Genomic DNA, 27,044 nt, shown 5'->3' with positions numbered 1-27,044 from the left:
CAACAAAATACTGGTTAACACTTTGTGTGAAGCCACTTAAAGTGTGTGTGTATATAAAACACAGGCATAAGAGTTATTATAAACCTTCATTATGAATTATGATGTCTTACTGTGTGTTTAGACACCAGAGCCTAAGCTAATTTTAGAGGCAGCGCAGTTGGCTGTAAAGACAATGGAAAGACAAGATTGGGAACAAATTCACGCAAAGACACACCTGTGCAAAGATAATTTCTGAGGGAAGAAGCTCCCCTCTGTAACACCACTGCACAATCGCAAGTGTTTTTGTAATTCAAACAACTCCAACAGAGTGATTCTCTCTAGCGGATCGTGTCACTTCAATTTCAGGAGTCACATCCTCCCAGTCAGTCTTTAATTCTTTTCATTTCAGTTTATTAACTAGTCTGTACGCTTCAGCCGAACCAGGACCTTCAGTATTTGGATCAAGTTGCTCATGAATAAGGTTTGCCAAATTTAGTAGTCTACTCTCAACATATAGGTAAATAGGCTATAAGTATCGGATTGGACTTGGAATTGGCAGATACCCAATGTTAAAGGCCCCGGATTGGGATCAGGGCCAAAAAAACTCATTTTCAACTGACTTTTGAATGTTTCCATGTTTTACTTTTACAAAAAGACAAAATGAACAACTATTAATGAGTTTGGATGGAGTTGCTGGAGTCAAATTAGATAAAAAGCAGGGCAGAGCCATTAACCTCTAAATTAGCCTAAATTCTAATATAGTAGCATTCTGGACCAGCTTTTTCTGCATCCCTACATAATAATTTTGTTAATTAATGATGTGCTCCTTGACCGTGGCAGTAACTAACAGTAGAAAGATACTTAGCTGGACATGCTAACAATTTCAGCTTATGTTAGAGCAAAAACACACTGTTAAATGTCATTTATCACTCTTATTTAAGCCCCATGCACACCACTTTGGCATCTTAAGACAACTAAAGCTTGACAGGCCTGCCGTGCCTAGTTACGGTTGAAAGCTATGATTATACAATCACTGTTTGGTTGAGGGGTTGAATGAAATGCCAATTGTTCATAATTGCTCTAACCATACTGGATGAAAAGCTATAAGGTGTTATGAATTTCATAAGCTATCGAGCGACCAGAGCCTAAGGCTCAGACAGAAGCATCTTCTTTTGTGCGGCTACACAGAAGCAGGACAAGGAAAAAGCCTTGTTAAAAGATTTCGTCTACCCTGATGTCTCATCTGATATCAGAAAATACAAAAGGCAAAAGTGTAAGTGAAATACAGAACTTCTACCTGGCTTCCTGTCTAACTCTCCACCTCCAGCTCATACTGCAAAGCCAAATGGAATAATGTATATAATGACCTTTATTTCTATGAAGTTGAACACAAAGCAACAGAAAACTTCATATGAAGAAACAACCATCTCTACATTGGATTAATAAAAAGTGTTACCAAATATTTATTTATTGTTTAGCTGCAAGAGTCCATTAAATTCCCTAGAGTCAGCCTCTTCTCTCTCTCGTATGGTCTCTCAGTCTTTTATGTCTCTGTCTATATTTTGCAGACACAAAAGCAGCAGCATCCAGTGCCAGTCAGCCGGCAGAGGAGAAGACAAAGAAATGCAGCCTGGAGAAAGAGAAATAAAGCAGTCTTCTGTACAACAACAATGCTGCTCAGTCTGCTCAGCCAGCCCAGCACAATGACAGAAGATTGTGTCTGTAGATCCACTTTTTAGAGGCATGTATGTTCCTCTACAGTCAGGCCTTAGTTACAAGCCCGAGGACAAGAACAAAGGTTTCTACATCAGTTTGTGTCAAAAATCCTGTGTAAAAGAGCAAATTATTTAATTATAATATATTTGTTTTCTATAGCCTTCCCCTACACTAAACTAAAACTATCTTACTGTATGTATGAACCAGACTGGGAGTCTTTTCCTGTCTCAGTCACACAATTATTATCATAAATGTCCCCTTTAATGTTCAAAGGCAACAAATATTCTATCTGCACTCCTTTTAGAACATTTTTATCATTAAATATGTGCCATGACCTCTGCAATTATTGTTCCATGTCAAAGCAATAAAAATGTATTTATACCTCATTAATAACTGGGACAGAAACTATCACTTTCAAATTCAAATGCCATCATTTAGTCCCAGTGAGTTAGATGCTGAATCTCAAATTAGTGGATAGCACATCTGGGTTGACTGACAGTTTAAATAAAAATGTATTTACATGTGTTTACACTACTGGATTGGATATCTACAAATATCCAACTGAAATTGAAATGCATGTTTTTTTTCTCCAGCATATAGAGCTGCAGCGATTAGTCAAATAATCAATTGGTTGATCAATCGAAAATTAATCAGCAACTATTATTAATGAAATGAATCATTAGTTGCATACACATCTGCTCTGTAAATCTCTTGTCCTGTGTTCACCTTTGAGAAAAAATTACAAACCAAAAGGAGGAAATTTATATTTTATATTTAATTCGTTTTGTGATGGCACCCCCTACAGTTGCATTAATTTATCTAGACATATGGAGACCCTGTTTCCATAGCCAATCAAATTGCTTCATTTTAAATCATATTTACATAAACTACACAAGAGCCACAGACTTTGAACAACAACCCACATTAGTTTTCCTGCTAAAGTCTCCTTTTTATCCAACTTACAAACATGAACACACGTCTTGTCCTGCACCTTAACTTGTTGAACGAGCGACCAAACAAACATTAACCAGGGGAAAGAACTAGATAGCTAATTAGCTGCTCAGCTGCAGCACATACACAGCATGTAAAAATACCTGCAAATGTAATTTTGGTCCGGCTAGATGCTGGTGTTGTCTTTAGTCTTCAATACCACTAACAACACGCTGTGTGCACATTACATGTAGGCAACAATGTAAGTTTGCTTACTTTGTCTCTGGTTCAGTCTACTAGCTGCTGTCAATCAACCAGCTGCTACGAGGAAAAGGAGCATTTCTGATATTTCCACAAAGACCTTTTTTCTTTCTTTTAATAATAAAAAAAAGCTATTAATACATTTAAACAAACATGCTGATATTTTTGACTGCAAAAAGGGATGACCAAATGTGATTTCAGTTGGACTTCAAAGTAACGGCAAGGAATTAATTACTGGTAATATCCCAATTAACAACAATGATAGCATGTCTTGTTACAGTAATACACTAATAATCAGACTTTTACCAGCCAAACTGTGTGGTTGTAAATCCCTTGTTGAGAAGCAGGGTTGTGTCTGCAGAGGCATTTACATAATTTGAATTAACAAAGAACCTCCAGTGAGCAAATTGCATCCTCATTTTTGACACTTGAATGCTTTTTTGGAAATCTAAATCCTGGTCACAAAACACCTTCCTGCATGGCACTGGCCGTCACTTTTATTCTAAGAAGGTCTTTACTGTGCTTCATTTTGTAACTGAACTAATTTAAACAGCAAACCAAACATTTTAAATACCGGACAGAAAATGTACTTTCCCTTTTCATTCTAGTTTTGTATGAAACAAGGACAAAGTCATCACCACACTCTTAAATGTGTCATTTCATCTGTTATTTGTATCACTGAAGTGGCATTATTATGTACATTATGTGACAATCCTTCCATAACCTTCACATTATACTTGACATGTATAAAACAAACTGAAGCAGAAAACTAAAGCCACCCTAGTATTGATGTCACTTTAGCAGATTAATCCGCCACAGTATAAGCAGTTTATTTCCCAGCTGCCAACAATGACCACTATGTCCACAATGAACAAGAAAGACAGTTAAACATTCCTGTGCAAGCGTTTGTTTTTTCCTCTGCAGTGTATTTATGGACCATGTAATGTTTGTTCTGTTTTTGAATGGTAATAGTGTACTTTACATGAATTAAATCTGCAGAGTTTTGTTCCAATTTTACTTGAATTGATTGATGATTACATCTGTAATCTAAATTTGTTTGATACAATAAAATGTTTAAATTGGTGATTGGCTGTTTTTATTTCGCACTTACCCAGGCACAGTCTATGAATTTTGCATCCAGTCAAGTTAAAAGTATGTTTGACAATCAGAGTCAGCGTGATGTCTGCTCTCAACTATTTTTAGAGATCTTGAATGCCCAAAGCACACGTAAACCAGGATCTGCTTTCCCATTAAAATGTCAAAAAAGAGGTATGTTAGGGGAAAATCTCCGAAAAGTTAAGTTAAACTTAAACTGTCTGACATCATTGGACCACTAGTCATGTGTTTAGTAGAGGTTGACTTTGACTATATGCCAAAAATAGGCACTCTGCCAATAAATAATTCAATGTACTCAGAGCCGGGAGCATAAAAACACATACATTTTTCATACACAGGACTGGTTTTCACAAATAAATTTGTAACACTGCAGCAATTTAAGCTACATGTGAGTCTGTATAGTTGAGTGAGACCTGAGTGGGATTGATCACTTCTATTGCAAAGTTTTGCTGTGTATGTATGTTGCAGTCATCACTTCAGGTGGATGTGTTGCAGGATCCCTTGAGACTAAAAGCCCAAAGTTGCAGTTTTAATCGATTCAAGGTGTCAGTCAGGGTGAGAGACACTCACACTGATCATAACTTTTAAATTGGCTTGAGGAAGGAATCTACACCTTAAAAAATGTAGAATATCATACAGTAAATATGATTATTTTGCCTTTGTACAGAAATGCTGCAAATACCTCATACACAATATGTGCATGAGTAAAGTGACAAGATTGGTGTTTTTTACTGTTTTGTATATTGCATTTATATAGCTACCCAGTTGACTTCAATGTAGAATGACTTAATTTGTCCTTACTGTTGTCCTAAAATGAAGAAAACTGAAGATGCTATTTCAAACTGCTTAACTGACAATTGTTAAAATAAGAAATTGGGTTTGAAGCTGAACCCTCTGGGCAACCCCGGAGCCAATTCTCTCCCTTTGCACTATAGCCCCTCCAGCTGGGAGAGCAGAGAACTGAAATCTTTGGTCTAACAGGCATGAGGCAGCTTGACTTTAACAGTTTTTACTGTGCAAGTAAAAAGAGGATTTTAAGTTGCATTATGGGAAGTATGGGATCAAGGTTTTGGATGGATTTGGAACTTAATAAGGACTAAAGGTCATGATATCTTGGCCTCTGCTACATCTATTTTGACCATTTTGCAAGTCCAATGCTAAATTTCTGGAGAGCCACTAACTGTTCTGTTATATTTTCAGTACATTTCTAAAAGTGTTTTTAAAGTAACTAAAGTGTTGGGGCTATATTAAAATTGTATATTTATATATTAGCCATGTGGTTGATGTGGTGGTCAACTTTGGTTAAGATGCAGACTCCTCTGTACTTTAACAGGACAGGACACTTTGGCTTTGGATGGATACACATTGCCTGATAGGACAGCTTCTTTAACAAGTAAGCTCGACTTTCTAACTCAAAGAGCAATATACAGTAACTACTATTTGTATTATAATGAGATTGTCCACTAAATCAGACTGAATAGATCCAAACAGCACAATAATTTACTGTATGTGCTACAAACATCACTTCTTATATCAAACAGAAACTACTTAAACGACTGCAGGTGGGTTTTAAAAAGGGATTACATATTAGTAAAGGGTGGAGATATCCCTTAAGTTGGCCTTTTAAGTAAAAATTAGCACTAGGCTTTGTGCAGAACATCATTGACTTGTACAGTCATTGGTTTGCCGAATAAGCCACTGAATGTGCTGTAAAATGATGCAAGGAAGGCAGCCTCCATTCAATCAAAAATTATGATCTTTGATTGCAGTTGAATCCTTTAAATGTTTTAATTAAAAACAAGGCACAATATCCCACTACAACAAGGCCACCCTTATAATGAAATCAATACCAAACTTACCAAAAAACATTTACATATTTTCTATGTTTATTGCATGGTTAAATGATTTGTGTACAGTTCAAACTATTAAAATGTAAAATGTTCCTTACAAGTGTTTAGGTGGCAAATTAAATTAATAACATGCACTATACTGTATAACATGGCCAGCATGTACACTTTGCATTTAAATTATCATAGTATACAGCACTTAAAATAAGACATGAGGACATTTCTGTGAATACACTGCATCTTACCTTGGGAAGATGATGTTAACCTTAAACCACCCCTCCCTCCTCCTCCACCCCTTCCTCCTCTGACTCCCTCAGTCATGGTATAAGAAGGCATTGTGGTTTTGTTACAGTGACAATATTAACCTAAGTTAATCTTTGTAGATATTCTATGAAAAGAAGCACATATCATAAATGAAGTCCTGTCTATGGTTTTGTATCTGTAGTGGGATCTTGCAGGGATTTTTCTGACAGCTCCTCTTGTCTTGATCTCTGCTCTTTTGTTTCACTGGGGTCTGAAAATCCTGGAGGATATAGAAGATTGGAAGAGGCATTGGAAAATTTTGTTAAGCTGAAAGGGAAACAACATCTGTATCTGTTAATCTCCTCATGAGATCACTGTAAAATGAATGTAGATAACAAATCAAATCAGGGAGACTGAGCACATTTATGGAGCAAAGTGGCTTTGTCCCTGCCAAATCACACATCTAGAAAAAAAGATATTTTATTCTGTGTTAGCCAAGGTTGTCAAACTATTCATAGGTGATCATTTTAATTCTGAAGTAGAGCCATGTCTCACAATTGTTATTTGGTAAGCCCTGCTGTGACTATCAATACAATAATAAATTAGGTATATAAATTAAATTAGTAGGTCAATCGTCAATATTTTACCTTAACATAGATTTGTGACTTTACACAGAGCACACAGTACATTCATAACATGAATGAATGAATATATGTCATACCGTTGGAGCCACTTTCCTTCCATTTGAGCTTGTTGTCTTCGGTGTGTCGTGTCCAAGTGGAGCGGAAGCTCACCAGCTCAGCTGTGATATGGGCGAGACTCCACTGCAGACCTCTGGAGCTCTCCTTCCAGAGATTACTATTGAGAAATAACAGTGCTGTCATAGCAATACTCCCCCCCACCAGTTTTTCTCCTCACTTTTCTTTCTCTCTGTCTTTTTTTAAAATTTAGATAATTGTTAGTTTCTCTATAACATTCAACAACAAGATTTAAATGTCTCTTAAAGGAATAGTTTTGGGAAACGTGCATAGTTGCTCTCTTGCTGAGAGTTAGATGATAAGATCAATACCTGTAAAAAAGGCCACTGAATGAGAAGGCAGGACTGTTCTATGGCTCTGATTGGTTGTTTTATTGATTGTCATTTGTTCCACCAATCATGTACAGCTAAGGTGATGCCACATGGAGTGTTAGCTAACAGTAAACCCCACCATGAGTAGGCAGAGAAAAGCAATATTAGATAGTTTGGCTTTGGGACTTCAGTTGCCTGATTTTTTTGATGTGTTGTCCATTGTGCACATGCAAGAAAAAACCACACCCACCAGCTGGTTAGCATAGCTAAGCATAAAGACTGGAAGCAGGGTAACACAGCTAGCCCTGCTCTGTCCAAAGGTAATAAAACATGCTTACCAGGAAGTCTCAGCCCCTGGCCAAGAAATACTATAGTACGGCCATGACCTCCTGTAAAACCGCACCTTGCCGTTTTTACACTTAAGTCTTTGTACAGATAGAACCAATGAGTTGTAACGCGTTTATTAGTGAGCTTTAGAGGCACTGATTGGCGGATTTTTTAAAACTTTGGACAGAGCCAGGCTAGCTGTTTCCCCCCTGTGTCCAGCAAGGATGTATTATGAGAACTGGAAACCAAGATGGTGCCCATTCATTTAAATGAAAAATGCTTGTCAAGCGCATTAGCCAAATAAGTTTTTTAGTTTACAGGTTTGCCTCCATATTGTGCAGTGGGCTGCACAATATGGAGGTGTTTCTTCTGTCAAGCCCTGTCTGCACCTCTCCACCCAGCCCATAGACTTTACATTGATATTGCAAAGCGTAATAATTGACCTTGTTCAAAGTTCTGTCAACAGTTTTACAGACGTCTCTTTTATAATGGTGGTCTCTGGAGACAATGCTATTTGGGCTGCAGGAAGTTTTTCGTTGCAATACCACGAGTGGCCACTGGAACAAAATGGTAGCAAGGGCGAGTGACGCTGCCATATCCAGCTTTCTCAATACGTCCATGGTTTCTAGTCTTTATGCTAAAAATGTCCAACCAAAAAATGTTGCACAGTGTGTTACCTGTGTCTGTTACAGGGGTCTGGTGGACCTGGGTTCTCCTCCACCAACGGAATAACAATCTTTTCAGCCATGTCCGTCAGCAGAGAGAATGTAGGATACACAATGAAGTCTATGAAACCTGCAAGAGCAAATGTCGGCCGTATTAGCATGTGAAAATAAAATGTTTCAGAGCTGTAAAAATGTGGGGGGTTTTGTTGTTGTTGTTTTTTTACAGCAGTAAAGAAATTCAAATGTAATTCAGTGATTTAAATAAAAATCAATCAATCAAACTTTATTTACATAGCACCTTTCAAACAAATCAAATGCAATTCAAAGTGCTTTACAAGAGATCGTATCTTATAAGATGTAAGATGTCATATACTGCAGTGATGACTGGTTAAAAAATAAGCATAAAGCATGTCACTGCCTGGCTTGTTGTGTCTGGGAAAAGAAAAAAAGAAGAATTTGCTGTTATGAGTGGTGCTTTTTAGTTGGTGTGTATAAACGCTTCTTATGTATTTATGTGGGAACACCTGTATATTTGTTGCTTCACAGCAGTTTCATGACTTCACCAAACAGAAGTGTGGATTGAAATTTTACAGGATATCAGTGAGAAGAGGACTGAATGAAAGAAACCGGTTTTGGAAAGTGTTTTGTGAGACGTACCAATCTGGGACTCGGCTACCAGGGTGCTTTTTCGATCACACAGAGGAGAGAAGGGCAGGCCGAGCTCCGCCTCTCTATCACCCTCACAAAGATAGAAAGAGAGAGAGAAGATATCTTAAAGGGCAACCCACACATTGCCTGAAACTAACTTTTTAAAGGTTATTTGACTCACTGACTTGAACATTCGCCACCTGGGGCTTTCGGATCGTTCAAAGAATACCATACAAGTGCTTTTGTTTTCTAAGGTAACACAACAAACATTAAAGAGCCTTTTCAGAAAGAGGTTTCTCAAATCTTATTCTCAAAGCGAGTGGGGCTGCCCAACACCTCCTCTATTCTATATTCTTCCAGGCAGTGAAAATAGAGGAAAGAGGATGACAGCACATAGCAACTTATTCTTGCATATACTGGAAATCCACTCAGTCAAAGTACCAGATTTACAATAGCAGCCAATTCTCTCATTGCCATCTGGCAAGGCTCAGTAGGCATTTGCTTGAAAATAATGGCATTTTAAGGGGGTTGTAAGAATGCATGATTGACAGTTTTCTTCTTACAGTAACGCAGACATCAACATGAACACTTCCTACACCTGATTAGATGGTAGCATCTCTTGCTGAGCTGGCATTGTTCTGAAAAATCATGCCAACAGTTCTGAAAATGTTGCCAAATGTATTAAATAAACCAAAATCAGCTTTGAAGTAAATATCAGGGGAGTTGCAGAATCATGCTTCATTTGATATCTATAACACCTGGTCTAATCTCACCTCAAGGTCCATTTAGTAGCTGTTCTGGAGCTTTCAATTGATCCTTATCAGTAGTTGGAGTTGTCATCAAGCTCTAGATTTTCAAATAGCCAAAAAGCTTTTTAAAGACTTCTCATCCATGTTGGCTTAAAATTATGTAAGTAGTAAAAACATTTAATTCCATGAGAACTCCATCTGCTGATGAAGATCATGTTTAGATTCTTGAAAGCTCCAAAACAGCTACTAAATGGACCTTGAGGTGAGTACTATTGTTAATAACTTGCAAAAAGGCCCAGTTTGGGAGTTTTGAAAGACAAAATTACCATTTCAACAAGATCACTACATATCTGGCTCAATCGATTCTCAGTTGTTTTTTTTCCAAACTTAAAACTTGTGTAAAATCTGAGCTTGCAAGAGCTAATGTGGCTTCAACCACCAAAGTACATGTTCAATAAACTTTTCAAAGAGACGTTCCTCACTCTGACTGTCTCTGCTTCATACCTGAGGTGCTATTTATGTAGTTTTCTTTAGCTCTGACGTAATAAACCTCTTTGAAGGTTTCCCACTCTCTCTCTTAGACTCTGATGAGTCATTAACAAAACTGTTGAGCTGTTTTCAGGCATCCAACCTTTTGACTCATCAATCATGCTAAGATAATAACAGATCAAACCCAATCCGATAAGAATAGAAGTAGGTAGGACATGAAAGAACGGCAGAGAACAGAGTAGAAATGATCTGAGAGTATGTGAAGGGAATATTTCTCTTTACAGTACTTCAGTGGAAATCTTACACAAGATCTGACATCCATACTCACAGTTAGAACTTGACAATACTAACAAAAAACACTGAGACAAAAACAACACAATAACTCAAAAGTCTTTCTAGTACGAAAGATAGCTTTACATAATATCACCCCCTCTTTTTTCTGTTATATCTATTTATATAACTGTTAAGTCATATTTACTGTTAAATTTATATCCCTACATGATGGTTGAAATTATGCTTTTTTTCCAGTACAGCTGAAACAATGAATCAATTAAAACAATTATTGGCAGCAATTATGATAATCAGTTAATCATTTAATTAATTTTTTAAGCAAAGTAAAATCTTTTCTGATTCTAGCTTTTAAAATGTGAGTATTTTCTTGTTTTAGTTATTGTCTTAGTCCTCTATGACAGTAATCTGAATCTTTTCATCATCACAATTACATGGAATTACATCTACATAAAGTTGGACAAGCAAACAAACATACCTATTGCTGGAAATTAAGCAGTAGAATCCTTAATAAACCAACTTACAATACCTAACCACACATAAAAACAGGATGGATAGCTCTCACTGTCAATACCAAATATTTTAAAGGCAAAGTAAGTCTTATGGTTAGCTACTCCATTTCTTGTGTAAATAAATACATCTAACATCATATTTAAATGGCTTTTACTACTTTCTGAGGTCAAAAGCACAGATGATGAATTCATTGCAACAATTGCTCAATAATTTACCGTTGTCTGTGTTAAACTAGTTCTACACGGCGGCATTGTGCAATGTAGCATTCACTTATTTTCTGTTGTGTTTGACCATGTTACTGCACAATAAGTGTGAAGTGTGATAATACTAATGCTTGAACTAAGAAGAGGAGAAGAGAAGAGAAGAGAAACAGTCACACTGTCAGTTCAGGTCTATAAGAGTTCCTACCTGCCTGAAAAACTCCTCCATCAGGGCTTTGGTCCAGCGAGAGTGCAGTGCCCAGGGCTTGGATGGATGGCTTATGTCAGCCGTGTGCAGTAACAGAGACAGTGCTTTGGGCTTGTCAATCCTGTTGGAGAAAGCATGATGCACTCAGTTTAGACATGTCTAAAAAAGCAGACTTGACACCAGCCAGCGTGACACTAATTTGCCGGTCTGCCTCTCTGTCAGCTGAATCTGCTCGGAACATTCATTTTATGACCTCTTGATTATGCAGCACAGCGTCAACAACAGCACAGTCCATTAGCGTTACCGTTCTTGTTGTTGTACACAGGCTTTCATCGCTTTGACTTGGAGTAGGTGAGAGGACATGTCTGTGGACAGCACCATCTCTATAACAAGCGATCGCAGCTCCCTGTAAACAGACACACAGTTTACTAGTTGACCTGATGATTATGGGAATGAACTATGTGGAGTAAAAACGGCAGGCAGGAAGACTCAATGGGGTTGTAACCTCTTTAAATTTCTTTGTTGGATCTTCTTGTTCCCATGGTAACACTGACTGCTAGAAAAGCCTATTACAGTATGCTGCTGGTGTTTCTCTTTGATGACATCTGCAGAGCTCCTCCATGAATAACACAGTCACATACTGTATCTGTGATATATGAAGCGTCAGCCTCCATGAAAAAAAAAAAGTATTGTAACTGAATATTTTCTCATCAAAAACCGTGTTCCAGTGCAGAAATGGACTGTTTCAATATTTAGTTTAACATCTCAGTCAATAACGATTAGCCTTGGTGGCTTTTTTACTTTAATTGTTTATGTACATTACATATGACATTGTTAAAGTAAATGATTAAAATCATTTTAGCTCACTGCCCACATTTCTGAATGTTACTATAATGAAAGGAAGTACACAGATGAGTCAATGAGTCATTAAGAGGAACATGATCCTTTATTGATTCCTAAAAGAGAAATTTTATCTTAAGAGGTCAGAGGTCAGGGTCGGCTGGAGGAGCAGCCTTGGAGCTGGAAAGGACTCAAAGTCTCATTTAAGAATTCATGCTGGACAGACAACTGCCCTCATGGGTTCTTTGTCCCCTTCTGTTCCCTTTCTGTCAATATGTAGCCCATAGCCATTTTAAGTCCACCGACACAATTACACCACTCAAATATTTATAAGGCTGACATTATTCTATATGTTTCTTGTTGTCAAGCGAGCTCATGAAAAGACCTAAACTGACAATAATTTCCAACTTCCGCACCCTGTTTGTGACACTCAGCCCCAAACCCATTCTTAAATCTTTAAAAATGGGTCACAAATGTATAGTTTAAATTTTATAAAAGGTTAATAAGTTGGGCACTGTAGTTTTTAGTGAAATGTACACAACTGTACTGTTGGGAACTATTTTGAGGATTAATACACATTTGGTGCTCTCGTGAGTGTTAACAGTACACCAGCAGGACGATGTATATGGGATTCAAAATAAACTACAGTACCCCTGTTCATGGTACTGAAGGAACATGGGCACTGTAGCTTTTAGCAGAAATTACAAAAACAGGAATAAATAGTGTATTTGTTAGGAACCTTTCTCAGCTGCAGATTAATACGCACTAGTAAGTATTTACGGCAGCAGAATGTTGTATGTGGGACTGACTCAAAATAAAGTACAGTGCCCGTGTTCGTGGTGATTAAGGAATCCAGATTAACAGTGTGGCTTATTAATGTGTTTTTAACAGTTTTTGGTCAATTACACAAAGGAATAAGCTATATCAGACTTTGGCACAGACAATACTTGTTAGTAGTAGGATCAATACATTATTGTTTTTTGTCTTTTCATTGGATTTGCTGAAAGAGAAAAATATAAAATATTGCTTTATCCTTTGAAAATAATATGTTCTCTGATTTTGTCAAATATCTCACAGCAGAAAATGTTACTTTTTTGTTGTACAACCCTTGAGAGGTTGTTGCCCAGCATTTCTCATCTATTTCCATGTGAGTTTTCAGAATGGCCTTTGATTGAAAGTCATTACATTCAGCTGTGTAGTTATGTAGGTGGAGAGCAGAAGGGTTTTTCCCAGAAAAAGAGATCGTTATGCCATTTGTTCAAAATGCTTCAAAATGCATCAAAATGCATCGTGGTCTATTGAGTTAATTTTAGTATCTGTGTAATCTCTCTGTAACAGTTTGATCGTTGGTGCAAAACACAGAATCATAATGAAACCTTTACTCTTGATTGTAAGGATGCTTACTGTTTTAGATGGCCAGCAAAACTTCATTGTCATTGTGTTGAAAAATGTCTCAACATCTTGTCATGTTCACTTCATTTAACCACTTATCAACAGGAACAAGATAAACGAACGACAATTAACTGCACAAAACATGATGAGAATTAAAACATTCAGTGTTTGAGTGTTTTTGATTTGCCCTTTAATCTGTGATGGCTAATGTATCCACCCTGAATGTATAACCAGTTCTCAAGAAACTCTTTATTTAGTTAATAGTAAATGAAGCTTGCCTTAGTTCAGACAGAGCACTGAAGTCGGGCTTGCTTTAGCTCATTGTCACCAGCTGTTTCATTCATGCCTCACAATCACTGGCTTATTCACAGCTGTGTGGCTGTCAGCTGACTAGTCACGTCCAATTGTATTAATGCATTAAAGCCATTATAACCTTCTTGCTACTACTCCACTGATACTCTCACGCAGCTCTCTCAGAGCACTGCAACCTCCTCCTCATGCGCCAAGTATTTGGTATTTTTGATCTAACTAAGATTGTGTTTATGTGTTCATCAGGGGGCTGCTCTGCTCGGATTCTTTGAGAGCTCTCTCAAACAGCAGAGCCTTTTCTGCCAAATCTGTGTAACTATTTTCGATAAATGGTCAGTTCCGTGACGTAAGCGTCTCTAACTGAAACAACAATAAGCAACACAATTTTAAAGGTAAAATAGTTGTCGTCTTACATCCATTCCTCTCTCGTCAAATTAATGAAGATGTTCATTTGGTCGTCCTGCAGCAGGCGAAATGCTGCACTCAGGTGATGGCTTTCCTGTACTGACCGATCATTGTAGACCAAAGCAAACTCTGACCTGGCAGACAGACAGTGGAAAAGCAAGAGTGTGAGTATGATGCAAGTGTAGTCGTACAATTCTGTAGTGGTAGGAGGCGGCATTGAGATAAAAAGAGAGTCCTCAGGGGAGTAATTTAAGCACAATGACTGTAGGTCTGCAATGATTAATTTAAAAGTGCTGAAGAGGGAGTGGGATGTGATAAAAACTGGCACCATGTAGGTATAAATGACTCAGTATAGCAAGTTAATTAACTAATTTCTCAATCAGGCATCCTGTGTCCACTCATTTGCATAATCTACTTTATTAGACTGTTAAAATGTGTAACAAAGTACACTGTGAAAAGTTTTCCAATTAGTGATTAATTTGAAGCTTCCGCCAAATCATCACAGTTAAACCAAACATAAAACACTTGTGAAAATGTATTCAAAGACAACATTCACTTGTGTGTTAAAGTTGTCTTTTGGTGGCAGTAAAAACATAGATTCGTCCTTTACAGAGAAAGTGGCCAAGGTCAGCTTGAATTCATGATGGTTACAATGGTTTTTAATAATGAAAAAATTTCATGGTAGAACAAAAAACGTAAGTACCACTTTATTTTACTGATCCGTAATTTCCTAATACAGACCTTTCCCAGGAAGGTAGTGCCCTGGTAAGTATGTAATTTGACAGTAATTATTGTAAAAATAAAGACAATGTTCTGAGACACATATTTTAGTGAACAGTGTACTTAAATTCTGAGGTATTGAAAATATTTTCCCATCCCCTGAGAAGTAATTGAAGTGAATCTTGTTTACTCTGATTTTTCTATGATGTTTTCTAGGAAGTTTGATGGCTTCTGTGATGTTTTTTATTACGTGCATTTATATAGAGGACATGTGCAATGAAAAGCTTTTAGTATAGCCGTGATCTCCAGATCTCATCTTAACAGATCCGGTATACTGTAATTGTTTGTGTTGAGTTTATAAGGAGTCATTTACTCCTCGAAAGAACTTTTAAACCAAAATAAATATACAGTATATTCATTATTTGTTAATGGAAACTTTTTTCTTCTTTTTTGAGAAACTGCATGTTTGCCTGAAGACAAATTAAAATTTTTTGCAAGTTCAGCTGAGCTGCTGTGCACTGAATAAAAGATTTACGCTAGCAATTAATTGTAATCAATGAGTTAATTGTTAATGTACCAATTGAACACTGTCTCCTTTTTACCAAATATGTACCACCAAATTACATAGTTATAGTACATAGTTAATTCAACCATGTAATTCATATGAATTTACAATCACTTATCAGTTCCTTTTTAGGAAATTATAGGAAACTATAGTACCCATGAAATAAAGTGATGCAGTCACAAAACATAGAAACCACTATAACAAAGGCTTTTTAACTTTGGCACCTTGACTCTTTTGGGAATTCATTCTCCTTTTTTGTGGACATCCATAAAAACTTCAAATGCCATCCAGTCTAGCCCTGCAGCATTATCCGCTTTGAGGAGCCCCATGCTGCACAATATGAAGCTGCAAAATGATGAGCATTTGGAGCATACGGGTGGACAGTGGAGGAGCGCACTCTGCTGCAGGAGTGGTTTGAGAGGTTTCTATGGACTATGGTTTTTGATGCTTTTTTTCCATCATGAAAACTTGTCATCACTTGACTCAATTGTAACTAACATGAATTCAAGCGGACCACAGCCAATGTTCTTTATGAAGTAAAAAACAACAAAGTTATGACAGCTAGTATTTCCAAGCCTACAGAAGGTGAGTGTTTGACACTGGGTGTAGTATGACTTTAAGATACTTTTCGATTCTATTTCTAAGATATGTTCTCTTATTGTGGACAATTATTATTTCCAAAATAAAGCATGATGATGATGATGATGGGTGCCAGGAGACTGCGTTCTTCATCCCTCCTATGTGGAAAATCGACATCTAAAAATACTGTGTTCCCTCCATGAAGATGTGTTTGCTTTAGAGTGCTCTCTCTCTCACTTTCTCTTTCTAAAATTGCACAAAGGCCTTTAGAAACACTACCTTGCTATTTCTACATTCCCTGACATCTCTTACTATTTTACACTTTCACAACAGGATGCGGCGTATATATAGCTGGTGCTTTATAAGACAGGGTTATTAAAAAAATGTTTCAGAAAAAGAACTTACTTTGTGTGTATGTGAAAGTTGTTTGTAGTCCCTGTGTGTTCATAGTCATGGATGGCTGCAGCAAATAGTGATGCCATCACCTCAAGCTCTGTCAGCCAGTGCTTCATAGACACAAGAGACAAAACAAATGAATATAAAAGCATACTGTACTGTGAGGGTAACAGTTTTGTGTACTTTACTGTATAACAATTTACTAACTAATGTTATAGTAGCAACATATCAGTTATGATTTAGAGAATTCAGTCAAAGAACAAGCAAGAGATCCTTCCCAAATGTGTAAATACAGATTGAATCACTTGGATTTAAAGGATAAGGCTTATTTTTCTTATTATCAACAAATCCTATGAAACAAGTATTACCTGCAGCCAAAGCCTGATATAGCTTATTCCTCTGTGCCAAAACTATTAACAAGCTGCTCTGTGAGGCAGTAAACACTAATGTCAGAATGCTAACATGCTAACAACAACAATGAAGATGACATGAAGATGTTTAGCTAGCAGGTAAAATGTTTACCATGGTAACTATCTGAGTTGTCTAATTAACACAAAACACAAAGTACAACTCAGGCGGGAATGCCATTGGTTTTGCAGGTGTATCATAAAGCACTAATGTATTGGACAAATTAACATTTTGGCCTGAAAATGGATTATAAAGTTAAGAGATTATTCATCCTGAGGAGAACATGAATGTGAGTACCACTTTTCATGGCAATACAAACATTTGCATTGTATCAAAGCCACAAATGTCCACCGCATGGTGGCAGTAGAAGAAATGTGACAGGTTCACCAATGTCATTGGGATTATTCCTCTGGGGAACATGAATTTCTGTACAAAATTTTGTGGCAATCCATCCAATAGTTGTTGAGATAAAAAAACAACTGCCACTAGTGTGGTTAAAAAAACACATGAGCCACACCATTGCACTGGGTGACATGTGCTTCAGTACGTTTAATGCTTTAGTTTAGTGCACCAAATGTGTATAAATCTGTGGCTTAAAATAATTCCCAAAAGCGTGATGTTGAGTAATGTTTACTAAAATAACAGTGGCCAGCTTTTTTCTGAAATTACTTAGCCTTTTTTTTAATATGGACATTTGATGCCTGTTGTTAAAGATCTATATCTTCAGTAGGAGGCTAGGGTAGTCTGAAAGTATTGAGAGATGGACTTAGGGTTGGGTTATGCTCAAACAGAACCAGTTCGTACTGAGTATTGTCCGACCAAATAAAGTGTTTATAGTTGTTCCAAACAGCCACACTGGAAGGTGCAGTGAAAAGCCAGCCATCATAGAGAGGGGGGAGATGCGATATCATTTAATAATACCTCTCTCCAGGAAGACATTAATAGTGTTGTACTCAGTTGTTCACATGAAAAGTGCCAGAAATAGCTGTGTCAACAATGAAAAAAGAGAGCTAAAAAGAGAAGGTTAAATCCTGGCTCCTTTCTCACCTCCGCACAGCCGGCCAATCACTGCGTGAAGTGGGCGTGAATGTCGAATCATCAGTTTCAGAGAGTTACAGAAATTGTCGGACACAGACCTCTAATTATGGGTTTTGGCCTTTTCGTGGGATTTGTTGACAGTTAGGAACAATATAGAAAACCACCAGCCTTATCCTAAAAATGGGATGAGTATTCAAGTGAGGCCAGCGTACCACGAGTCCAGAGCGCAGCAGCAGGCAGTGCAGCGTCTGAGTCACATCAGCAGCATGAACGTGGCTGTGGTAGGGGTTGTTGTATTTGCAGTATCCTCTCTCCAGTGCAGACAGGAACTCTGTCAGGCACGAGATGGGGATCTGCAAAGTGCATTACATAATCATTAAAGTCAAAGTTGTGTTGAAAAATCCAAGGTTCACAAAGTTTCTGTCAACAATAGAAGCCAGAACAGCCTGAATGTTCTAATAAAGGATTGACAGGGCCTACGGTATGTTGCATGTGATTTGCACACATAATTTGGCAACCCACTGTTACTTCAAACACCACAAACTGATAATAAAACCCATATGCCTGATTATATCTGCAATTACAACACACATTTCTCACTATGAGTCTACGAGGGCAGTAGTACTGTGAGATTTTTCTTCCAGAGCACTAGCATTCTTGCATTTCTATGATAACATATTGCTTGGAAAGTGCACTATATATACTGTGCAATGGAATCCAAAGTTAAAAGACCTTAAAACGGCCGTTGAGGCCATATCTGGTGATCAGCTCAAAGAACAGAGTTCGTAGTGCGTGATCAGAGCTGGCTGAGGTCAGAGCAAACACGTCAAAGCTCCAGCGGTCAATATCCTGAGGAGGAGAGGAAAGTGACTGCGTTATTGATGCATACTTGTAGCGTTTGTATACAATCTCTTTTGTGATGTCCGATTTATTGCACAAACACACAACGCACAGTGAGATTTATGATTAGTGGAGGCTTACCCTAAGGCAGTTTACGACTGCTGCGGGTTGGTCTGGCATGGCTGCTGTGTAGGCCCTCTTGAACATCCTGGAATAATGCAATGTTTATGTTAAGTTCAGTTAAAGTTCAGATGTTGATACTGCAGCAAACTCGTCTCAGGAGCTGTTTATATAAATCCTCCAAAGTCCCTGTCCCCTTTGGAAGGATGTTTTTAGGAGAAATGGAAGCTAATGTTTCACAGCCCAGTGCAGTTGTCTGTGTTTTCTGAGGCTGTGATTGTAATGACACTGTATGAACTTACTACTTTATTGTGTCATTTACAATGGGAATTTTATAGTATGAGATGATTGTTTCCTTATTTTATTGTATTTAAGTCTCATAAATAAAACATATAGCTGTACGACTGGTTCTTTTCTGCAGCAGCTACATTGTTACAGACAAGTATTAAACATCCTGACGAATCATATAGGCCACATTGAATAACTGTCCAAAAAATCACAACCTTATAAAGTTGAAATAGATATAAAATGTTATTTTACCTCTCCACAAATATCCCAGCCTGCACTGCATGCACAATGCTGCGGAACTTGGGCTTCTCGTCTGAGCGTCGTACAGGCCGTCGAACCCTCTGAGTAAAGGTGGACGCCAGCCAATCAGTGACCTCTGAAGGCACCCCGTCTGACTGCAGCTGCTGAAGGTCGTCCTCAGACTCCAGACACTGCCTGAGAGCGACAACACACATACACACAAACAGTGATTGTTAGACAGACGGTGTGAAAATGCATATTTGTTTACTGAATTAAAGCATTATAGGAGTTGTGTCCAAAATCACTAGTACTCATATAGGTTGTAGTGAATAAGAGAATGAGTGAGTCATTTTGTTTTAATGTAGTTTATTACATCTTCAGTGGAACATGCCTCTGTATAATGGCAGTTAACCAGAGGTCATCATCAAACAGTACCATAGAGCGGTGGTATTGCTGAGGTCAAGTGACTTTTAAAGGGAAAATAAAACATTAAAAAACAATAATCACAGAAATATACATTTCTACAATTCTCTGTTACCTCTTCAGATACAGAGCTGGAACCAAAGCAAACTAAAACTTTTATAGAAGCTGTCGAAAGATTCTACCCATTTGACAATATTTATCATCATATGAATGACAATTTCTACAAAACGTTCTGTGACATAAGACACAAATCCTGTCTGGTTACAGTGATTACATGTGTAACCACATTAGCATCACATTAATTAAACAGCAGAACAATGAGAGTGCATAGGGGCTGTTTTCTTGAAATTCTAAAAGTGACTTGGTGTGCGTCTACTATACTTTGCTATGAATACCTATTTGTGACTTTGTATCGGCATTTTGGCATTATTTTATTTTTAAATAAAAATGAATATTAGTTCGGTATGGTGCATTGCCTCACAACCCCCTCCTCCGAGTGCTCTGGTTTCCTCCCACAGTCCAAAGACATGCAGGTTAAGTCAATTGGTTTATTCTCAATTGCCCATGGGTGTGAATGGTTATCTGTCTGTATGTGTTAGACCTGTGACCAGCGACCTGTCCTGGGTGTACCCCACTTCTTGCCCTAGGCTCCAGCCCCCTATCACCCTGCGAAGGATAAGTGGGCATAGATGCAGTAATGGATTGATATTAGCTCTGATCTTGTCTTTATGCGTATTTTTGGGCATCATCAGGAATAATTTAATTTACTGGCATAAAAATCTAACTCAGCAAAAAAAGTCAACATGTTAGCTTTTGTTTTCAATATCGTATCATTCAACTATATTCTACCTTGTTCCGTCGAGGTAAACTGCCTCCAGTAACGACACTGTGAAATCCAGATTCTTTTTGATTCCTTCAAAGTCCACATCTTTCTCCTCTAGCTGCTTCATCATGCTCCTCAGCCTGGAAGGAAACACAATCATTGATTTGGATGTGATCACAACTAAATAAAATGGTAGGTGCCCTTTTTGAAAGTACTGGAACTGCTCAAAATAGCAATCACCGAGAGGTAACAGTGGTGTGAAAATGGTTGGAGGTTGCAGCAGGTTGGCATCAAAGTCTTCACATTAAATCACACTGAGTACAGCAATAAAAGTTATAGCTCCAGAAGAAAAGTTGTTTTGAACATAATGGGGACTTTGTGTGATACAAGCCTTCTTAACACAACTCTATAAAGTGACTGCACTTGTCGTTGTCTTGAGTGAGTGAAACAAGGTGCTTTAACAACAGGTTGAGAAATCCTCGATAGTTCATTTGGAAGTGTTTTAAATGCCAAGCTGCCCAAAGACAGCCAATGGCAAAAGGGCATCATTAGTGCCAAATTTTCCATGAGAGGAAAACTTCCCATGGTTGAGGTCTTATGTAATCCACATTTTGTCAAAGTGGGCTCCATGAAAAATTATGTTTTTGAGTTTGGTCACATTCTGATCTTGTTTGAGAACATGTTGCTCATTCTTGGTTTTGAAACTTTTAATCAAATTACAATAGAGAACTGGTGGAAATGCATTAATCTCCTGCAGGGTAATAAAAGCAAATGCCTGGAGCACATACAGTGTAATCCACCTGCAGTGTGTTAATGTAATCTCATCTCAGTAATAAATCCAAAAGCATTCATAGCATAATACAGCTCTGATAAGAGAACTGGAATCTTTCTACTTCGATCAGATTTTATTTTCTCTGTGGCCATTTTAAAGAGAGATTTTTTTGATATGATAACACATTTATGCCACAGATAATTTCTGTAAAACATTTTGGTGGGCTGCCCATATGGTGCCATGACCAGAATGATTGTGTTCAAACTGCGCCAGGCCACGCCGTGGAGCCAACTCCTGGGGATGAGGCGCTCACAGCTTTTCAAGTGTTTATCACGCTGGCAAGGGCTTTCAAAAGCTGTTGAGTCATAAAAATAGCATGCATCTGAATGCCACCGCTCACTTTCAATCTCAAGTAATCTTTTGTGATAGCACAGTCTTTTTTGTTTCAACTGTTCGCAGTAGAAGAGCTTCTGACAGGACGTTTACAGGACATTACTCGTCAAGTGCACTCGTGAAACTTTGTTTATAGAGTGAAATAACAACTCTTCCTTTGGCTCAGACTTTGTTGAATCTTACTAGGTGCACATCAGCACAGCAATGTAGAATAGTTTGAATGGTATCAGCTTTGTCAGCATAAATCTTTAAACATATATCTGTCTACGTAGATTTAATTTCTTTTTAAAAAGGAGAAAACAAAAACTTAAATCCACCTCAGACCATATCTCATATCAACATAAAAGTGCTATCAATTGTCACTTGTAAATATTGACTGTCATGGCACAAGAAATGTGTGAATTTCTGGCAAAAAAATAATTCTACAACACCCAACACACACACTCTGCAGGCTCTAAGACATCAATGTGTTAACCAAAACAAAACCACATGACCCGTCACCTCTGCAGCACATTTTCCTCCAACAGCTAAAGCATGAGTAAGATGAGTGTTCACACAACCACTTGGGGTGTTCAAATGCTGTTAATTATAAGATGGCAACTATCTTTTTAAAAGGATACTTTTTAAGGTAAGGATAAACTTCTCAGTCTTTGCTTGGCAGTGATCAAGGTCTGCAGTAGTAAAATGTGTCAAAACATACACTGAGGGCTGCTGCATTATCACTCATCACTGTGTAGTAGGGTGTATTTTTGACTCACATATTTCCATTGCTGCAAAACAAGAAAACTCCTACATAAGAATATGATCCAGACAGCTTTAGCGCACCACACAGTGATTAATCATATTAAAGTCCTCCAGCCTTATTTATGCAGTCACAGAAAGGCTGAGAGTGTAGGTGCAGTAACTAACTGTGATAGAATCTTTACTAATCTTAAACCCCTGTCTTACCTAGAGATGGGGATCTGCAGCCGTTTCTTACGGATTCGCACCAGTTCAGCCATTCCACACTCAAGCTGTGCCCTAATGGACCCCAGAGTTCAATAAAAAAACAGTAACAGGATGAAAAAGGAAAATTATTGCAGAGTAGTAAGCAGAAAAGTTCTCCAAACCACCATCGCAAACTTTGTGTGCCCTGAGACAGACTTCTGTTTCAACAACTCTCCCACCCACTTCTGGGGGGACCTACTCCACTTCACTCTGATTGGTTAGGCAGGACTAAACTGTGTTAGTGTGTGTGTCTTTGTTTGTGTGTGAGTGAGTGAGGGAGTGAGTGAGTGTTTGTGTATATGTGTACACCCGTTGTGTGAAGTGTGAGCGAGTTGACCTTACTCACTGATGAAGTGTTGACTGCAAGACTTTCAAGCCGTGTGTGCTCAAATCCCAAATGAGAATTTTCCACCGCAGCCGCAAATTAGGGAAATACACAGTCTTTCACTGAAACCCACCAGAGTCACCCTAACCAAAATACGTAAACAAAGCTTGTCCTTGAAAGCCACCCACAACAGCCCAATAGGTTAACTGCTGTTCTTGATACTGCTGTGCACAGAAAATGTGAGGGGCAAAAAAAATTTGCTAAAATAATTGACTGCTTTAACAGGCTGCTTCTTTTTTCTCTGCGCCTCTTTAGCTGTGGATGATTGTCCACAAAATTCATCATGCAAAAAGAAAATAATTATTGTGACAGAGACTTCCTCGTGCAAGATACAATAACTGCAGTGACAGAGCATAGAGGTTCAATTCATAATTAAGATCATATCAATAATTTACAGCAGAGTCAAAATATTTTGCTACATCAATAAATGTCTGAGCAGTAAAGAGAATGTCTGGCCAAAAACACAACAGTTTTCCGTCCATTGAGACACCAAAAAAGGAAAGCACGCAAACCTACAAGATTAGACAATACAGTCAAAGTCGTCCCTAATCATTTTTACAGTTCTAGGTCTTAAATCCATTACTAGTCTATATTTATAGAGTATTGTGAGAGCTGTGTGACAACGTGGCTTGGGAAAACCCCTGCCTGCTGTCCGCCTCCCTCCTTGCTTGTCCTGCTTTGGCTGCTGGGTCAGGCTGAGTCTCATGCTCCCATGCTCTTTGACATGGCACAACATATTGCAAAAATGAGGAGAAGTAACATTATGACATATGATTCTCCATCTCCTGTGTCACTTTGAGCTGTTTTGTTTTCGCCTAAAGAAATGTTTAATGTCGAAAGAGAAAGAGAATCAACACATAGAAATGCCAGAGAATGATGACTCACATTCATGCTGTGATGTCAATAAAAAATGTAAATGAAAAACTACAGAAGAGTAATTCATCTAGTGTCACTTAGAATCCTTCAAAAACACAAAACTGACTTCCCTTTATGTGCTTGCCAGCCTTTTGCTTTACACTCTCCGTCAACCTCTCAGTTTCCCTCTGATGATGACGAACATACACCCTCTGATCTCTCTCTGTCCACTCAGTGACCTGAGCCAATTATTACTCACAAGCCCTACACTTCAGAGAGAGAAATCTGAATTTGTGGCACCATAAATCACATCTAAACGTTTCATGTCTCTGCATGGGAACTAGATGTTCGAGAGACTGAGGGTGCTGAGGGGCACGCAGAGTGGTCATTTTTGTTTTTCCAACAGTGGAATCAAATAGATTTTACCCAAGTCAAAGGGTTTTTGTCTGAATGCAATGGTCAAAGGGTCACCATGTTTATTAACTCAAGTTTCACTGGTCTCTGGGATGAACCTCACACCCAATCAACCATCTGGGTTTTATTCAAGGGTTGGTTCATCCCAATTCCAAAAAGCATATTGTCTCACTTCCTCTGGTATTTAGCCGTGCAAATAGCTTTGGTTCATTTTGTTTATTTGAGTATTCTGCCACCACCCCAATACAAAGTATGTGAATGGAATTTTGTTTGTGGTGCTGACAGCAATAAAAAAATCACATTTAAACTTTCAATGTACGTAAACTCTCTCTCTTGGAACAGTGTATGCTGTGAACAATTTTCATTGGAACTACTATTTACCAAATAAATAGTCCCTGGAGACTATCGACAGTGTGTCACAAGGATCCTACAGAGTAACAAAGACTTTGTTGTGGCTCTTGGGAGGGCAGTGTTGGTCTGGTGGTCAGTCAGTCCAGCACTTTGGCCAACTCTCAAATATCTCAACTACTATTATGGACTGGCATGAAATTTTGTACGAACATTTATCATCCCCAGAGGATGAATCTTACTGACTTTGATGATCCACTGACTTTTCCTCTAGCGCCACCCTGGGGTTGACACTTTTGTTTTTTTGTGAAATGTGTTAACAAATATTATATGTTTTGCCATGAAATTTGGGATACATATTCATGTTCCCCTCAGGATAAATAATCTCTTCATTTTTAATCTAGCGCCATCATCAGGTCAAAATGTTAATTTGTCCAATACATTAGTTTATGATGAAACACCTGCAAACAAATTACATTCCCGACAGCCTCAGGTGTACTTTGTGTTTTGTGCTAATTTGCAAATGTTAGCATAAACCATAATAAACATTTTACCTGCTAGTTAAACATCGTCATGTTATTATTGTCATTGTAAGCATGTTAGCATCCTGACATTAGCATTTACAGCCTCACAGAGCAGACTCTTAGTCTTGTTTTCAAGATGAATTGAGAGTTTCCCTACGGGGATCAATAAAGTATTTCTGATTGTAATGACTTTGGTGATCTCCTGAATTTTCCTCTAAGCCCATCATCAGGTCTAAATTTGTATTTGTCCAATACTTTGGTTTGTGACCAAATTCCTTTAGCATGCCAAACTGCTAAACTAAGATGGTGAACATGGTAAACATTTCTTGCAAAAAGTCAACATGTTAGCATTTTCATTGTGAACATGTTATAATGCTAGCATTAGAATTTACCTCTAAACACTGATGTGCTTGATTCCAACCTCACAGAGCTGCTAGCATAGATGAAGACTCTTAGACTCTTAATCATTAAACTGAATGTGAAAAGATAACATCCTAAATACTGTATATCAGTAGTCCTATCATTGATGAGATGCATACAAAGTACAACTGCATGTTGCAAATGAAAATACAGTTACACCTCACTGCACAACACACCATTCACTGAATAAACAAATCTAACCCTTCAGCATCTTTATGGCCCACAACAACCCGAGAATATTACTGAAAACTGTCCAACCAGCAGATTTACAGAAATAATGATTGTTTTATGTTGTAAGTAATTTAATGCAAGAAGTGCAAAGTAAGAAAAATAAGCCATGAAAGGCAGTCTTACCGTTCCAGTGTGGTCCTCCATGTCACAAGACTGAGATGTCTATCAGCTGTTCTGTGTATCTTGCAAGTCGGTGTCATGACCTCTGGCTCTGAATGGAGCTGAAGATCATGTGTGTGATTGAAATAGTTCCAGTATGAGCTTGTGCCTTTGTGTGTTACTATAAATCCAGCATGTGTGAATGTTTTCAGTTTGAATGTGTGTATATAGTCCTGTAGTTTATGATAATCTACTCTGCTCTGTGTCTACACACTCAGATACATCTAGTCCTTTCCTCTGTGTATGTATACTGTATTTTGCAGTGTGTGCGCAGTATGTGTGAGTGTGCGTGAGTGTGTCTGTGTGTATGTGTGTGTGCGTGTAATTCTCAGTGTCTCAGAGGCTCTTTGTCACCAACACAATCAGCAGAGAGTCTTTATATCAGGACCAGAGTTTCCACCATTAACTGTCCTCAGTGTCTCGGGACACGATCCACTGTGGAGCTGCAAGGAAATAGTTAATTTGCATGCAAAGCTTTAAAACACAGAATGGACACATACTGTATGATACTATATCACTACTACTACTAATATTAATACTTCTTCAAATTTTTATATGTAATAATTTGGCTTTCCAAAAACAACTATATAGATTATATCAGTATCACTTTAAGCCCAGTATTTAGCATTTATAAGCAGTATATTACACTTGATAAAGGGTTTATAACACATTATAATATAGTCGTAAGCATATATAAGGACATTACATATTATATTATACAAGTGTTTATTAATGTACAGTAATTATAACTTCTCCCATGTAGACATATTTTATATTAGTACAACTGTGTTTTACTACATTGTCATTTGTTATCTGTTAATACAGCAGACTCCACTTATGGGTGTATAAACACATATATCTGCTTACAACTACATTATAGTGTGTAATAAATTTGTTAAATGTTTTATATACTGCTGTTTTA

General features: G+C 37.9%; 2 protein-coding genes across 8 annotated transcripts in view; one reads left to right on the top strand and one right to left on the bottom strand.

The window, feature by feature from the left end:
• The window catches only part of LOC122863935 (protein phosphatase 1 regulatory subunit 1A-like), a 29,990-nt gene extending 26,020 nt beyond the window's left edge, over positions 1–3,970 (top strand). For all 5 annotated transcript variants that reach the window (XM_044170834.1, XM_044170863.1, XM_044170845.1 and 2 more), the window contains one exon: positions 1,548–3,970. In XM_044170834.1, coding sequence (XP_044026769.1) covers positions 1,548–1,627 — 80 coding nt within the window. In that variant the 3' untranslated portion in view covers positions 1,628–3,970. The remainder of the gene's footprint in view (positions 1–1,547) is intronic.
• A 1,900-nt stretch (positions 3,971–5,870) lies between these two features.
• Positions 5,871–26,291, bottom strand: LOC122863921 (calcium/calmodulin-dependent 3',5'-cyclic nucleotide phosphodiesterase 1B-like). Of its 3 annotated transcripts, XM_044170792.1 has the most exons (15): positions 26,087–26,291; positions 22,748–22,819; positions 20,661–20,774; positions 19,401–19,583; positions 18,882–18,948; positions 18,633–18,749; positions 18,113–18,253; positions 16,464–16,564; positions 14,203–14,328; positions 11,553–11,654; positions 11,249–11,369; positions 8,811–8,892; positions 8,166–8,283; positions 6,814–6,950; positions 5,871–6,372 (listed from the first exon to the last, which is right to left on the bottom strand). In XM_044170792.1, the coding sequence occupies exons 1-15, from the start codon at positions 26,161–26,163 to the stop codon at positions 6,275–6,277; spliced, it is 1,656 nt and encodes a 551-aa protein (XP_044026727.1). In that variant the 5' UTR covers positions 26,164–26,291; the 3' UTR covers positions 5,871–6,274. The 3 variants fall into 3 exon arrangements, with proteins under 3 accessions (XP_044026727.1, XP_044026745.1, XP_044026736.1); XM_044170810.1 differs by lacking the exon at positions 11,553–11,654; XM_044170801.1 differs by lacking the exon at positions 22,748–22,819 and having other exon boundaries at positions 26,087–26,290.
• Positions 26,292–27,044: the final 753 nt, after the last annotated feature.

The sequence above is a fragment of the Siniperca chuatsi genome, linkage group LG2 (assembly GCF_020085105.1).
Source record: "Siniperca chuatsi isolate FFG_IHB_CAS linkage group LG2, ASM2008510v1, whole genome shotgun sequence".
Classification (NCBI taxonomy): Eukaryota; Metazoa; Chordata; class Actinopteri; order Centrarchiformes; family Sinipercidae; genus Siniperca; species Siniperca chuatsi.
Note: the sequence above shows the minus strand (reverse complement) of the source record. Positions and strands in the feature narration are given on the sequence as shown.

Excerpts from the sequence above, each read along its gene's own strand:
- LOC122863921 (XM_044170792.1), bottom strand. The coding sequence starts at position 26,163 with ATGACACCGACTTGCAAGATACACAGAACAGCTGATAGACATCTCAGT. Across the intron at positions 22,820-26,086 it reads TGGAGGACCACACTGGAACG|GGCACAGCTTGAGTGTGGAA; the intron begins GTAAGACTGCCT and ends GGGGTCCATTAG. Across the intron at positions 6,951-8,165 it reads GACCCCTGTAACAGACACAG|TAATCTCTGGAAGGAGAGCT; the intron begins GTAACACACTGT and ends ATTTCTCAATAG.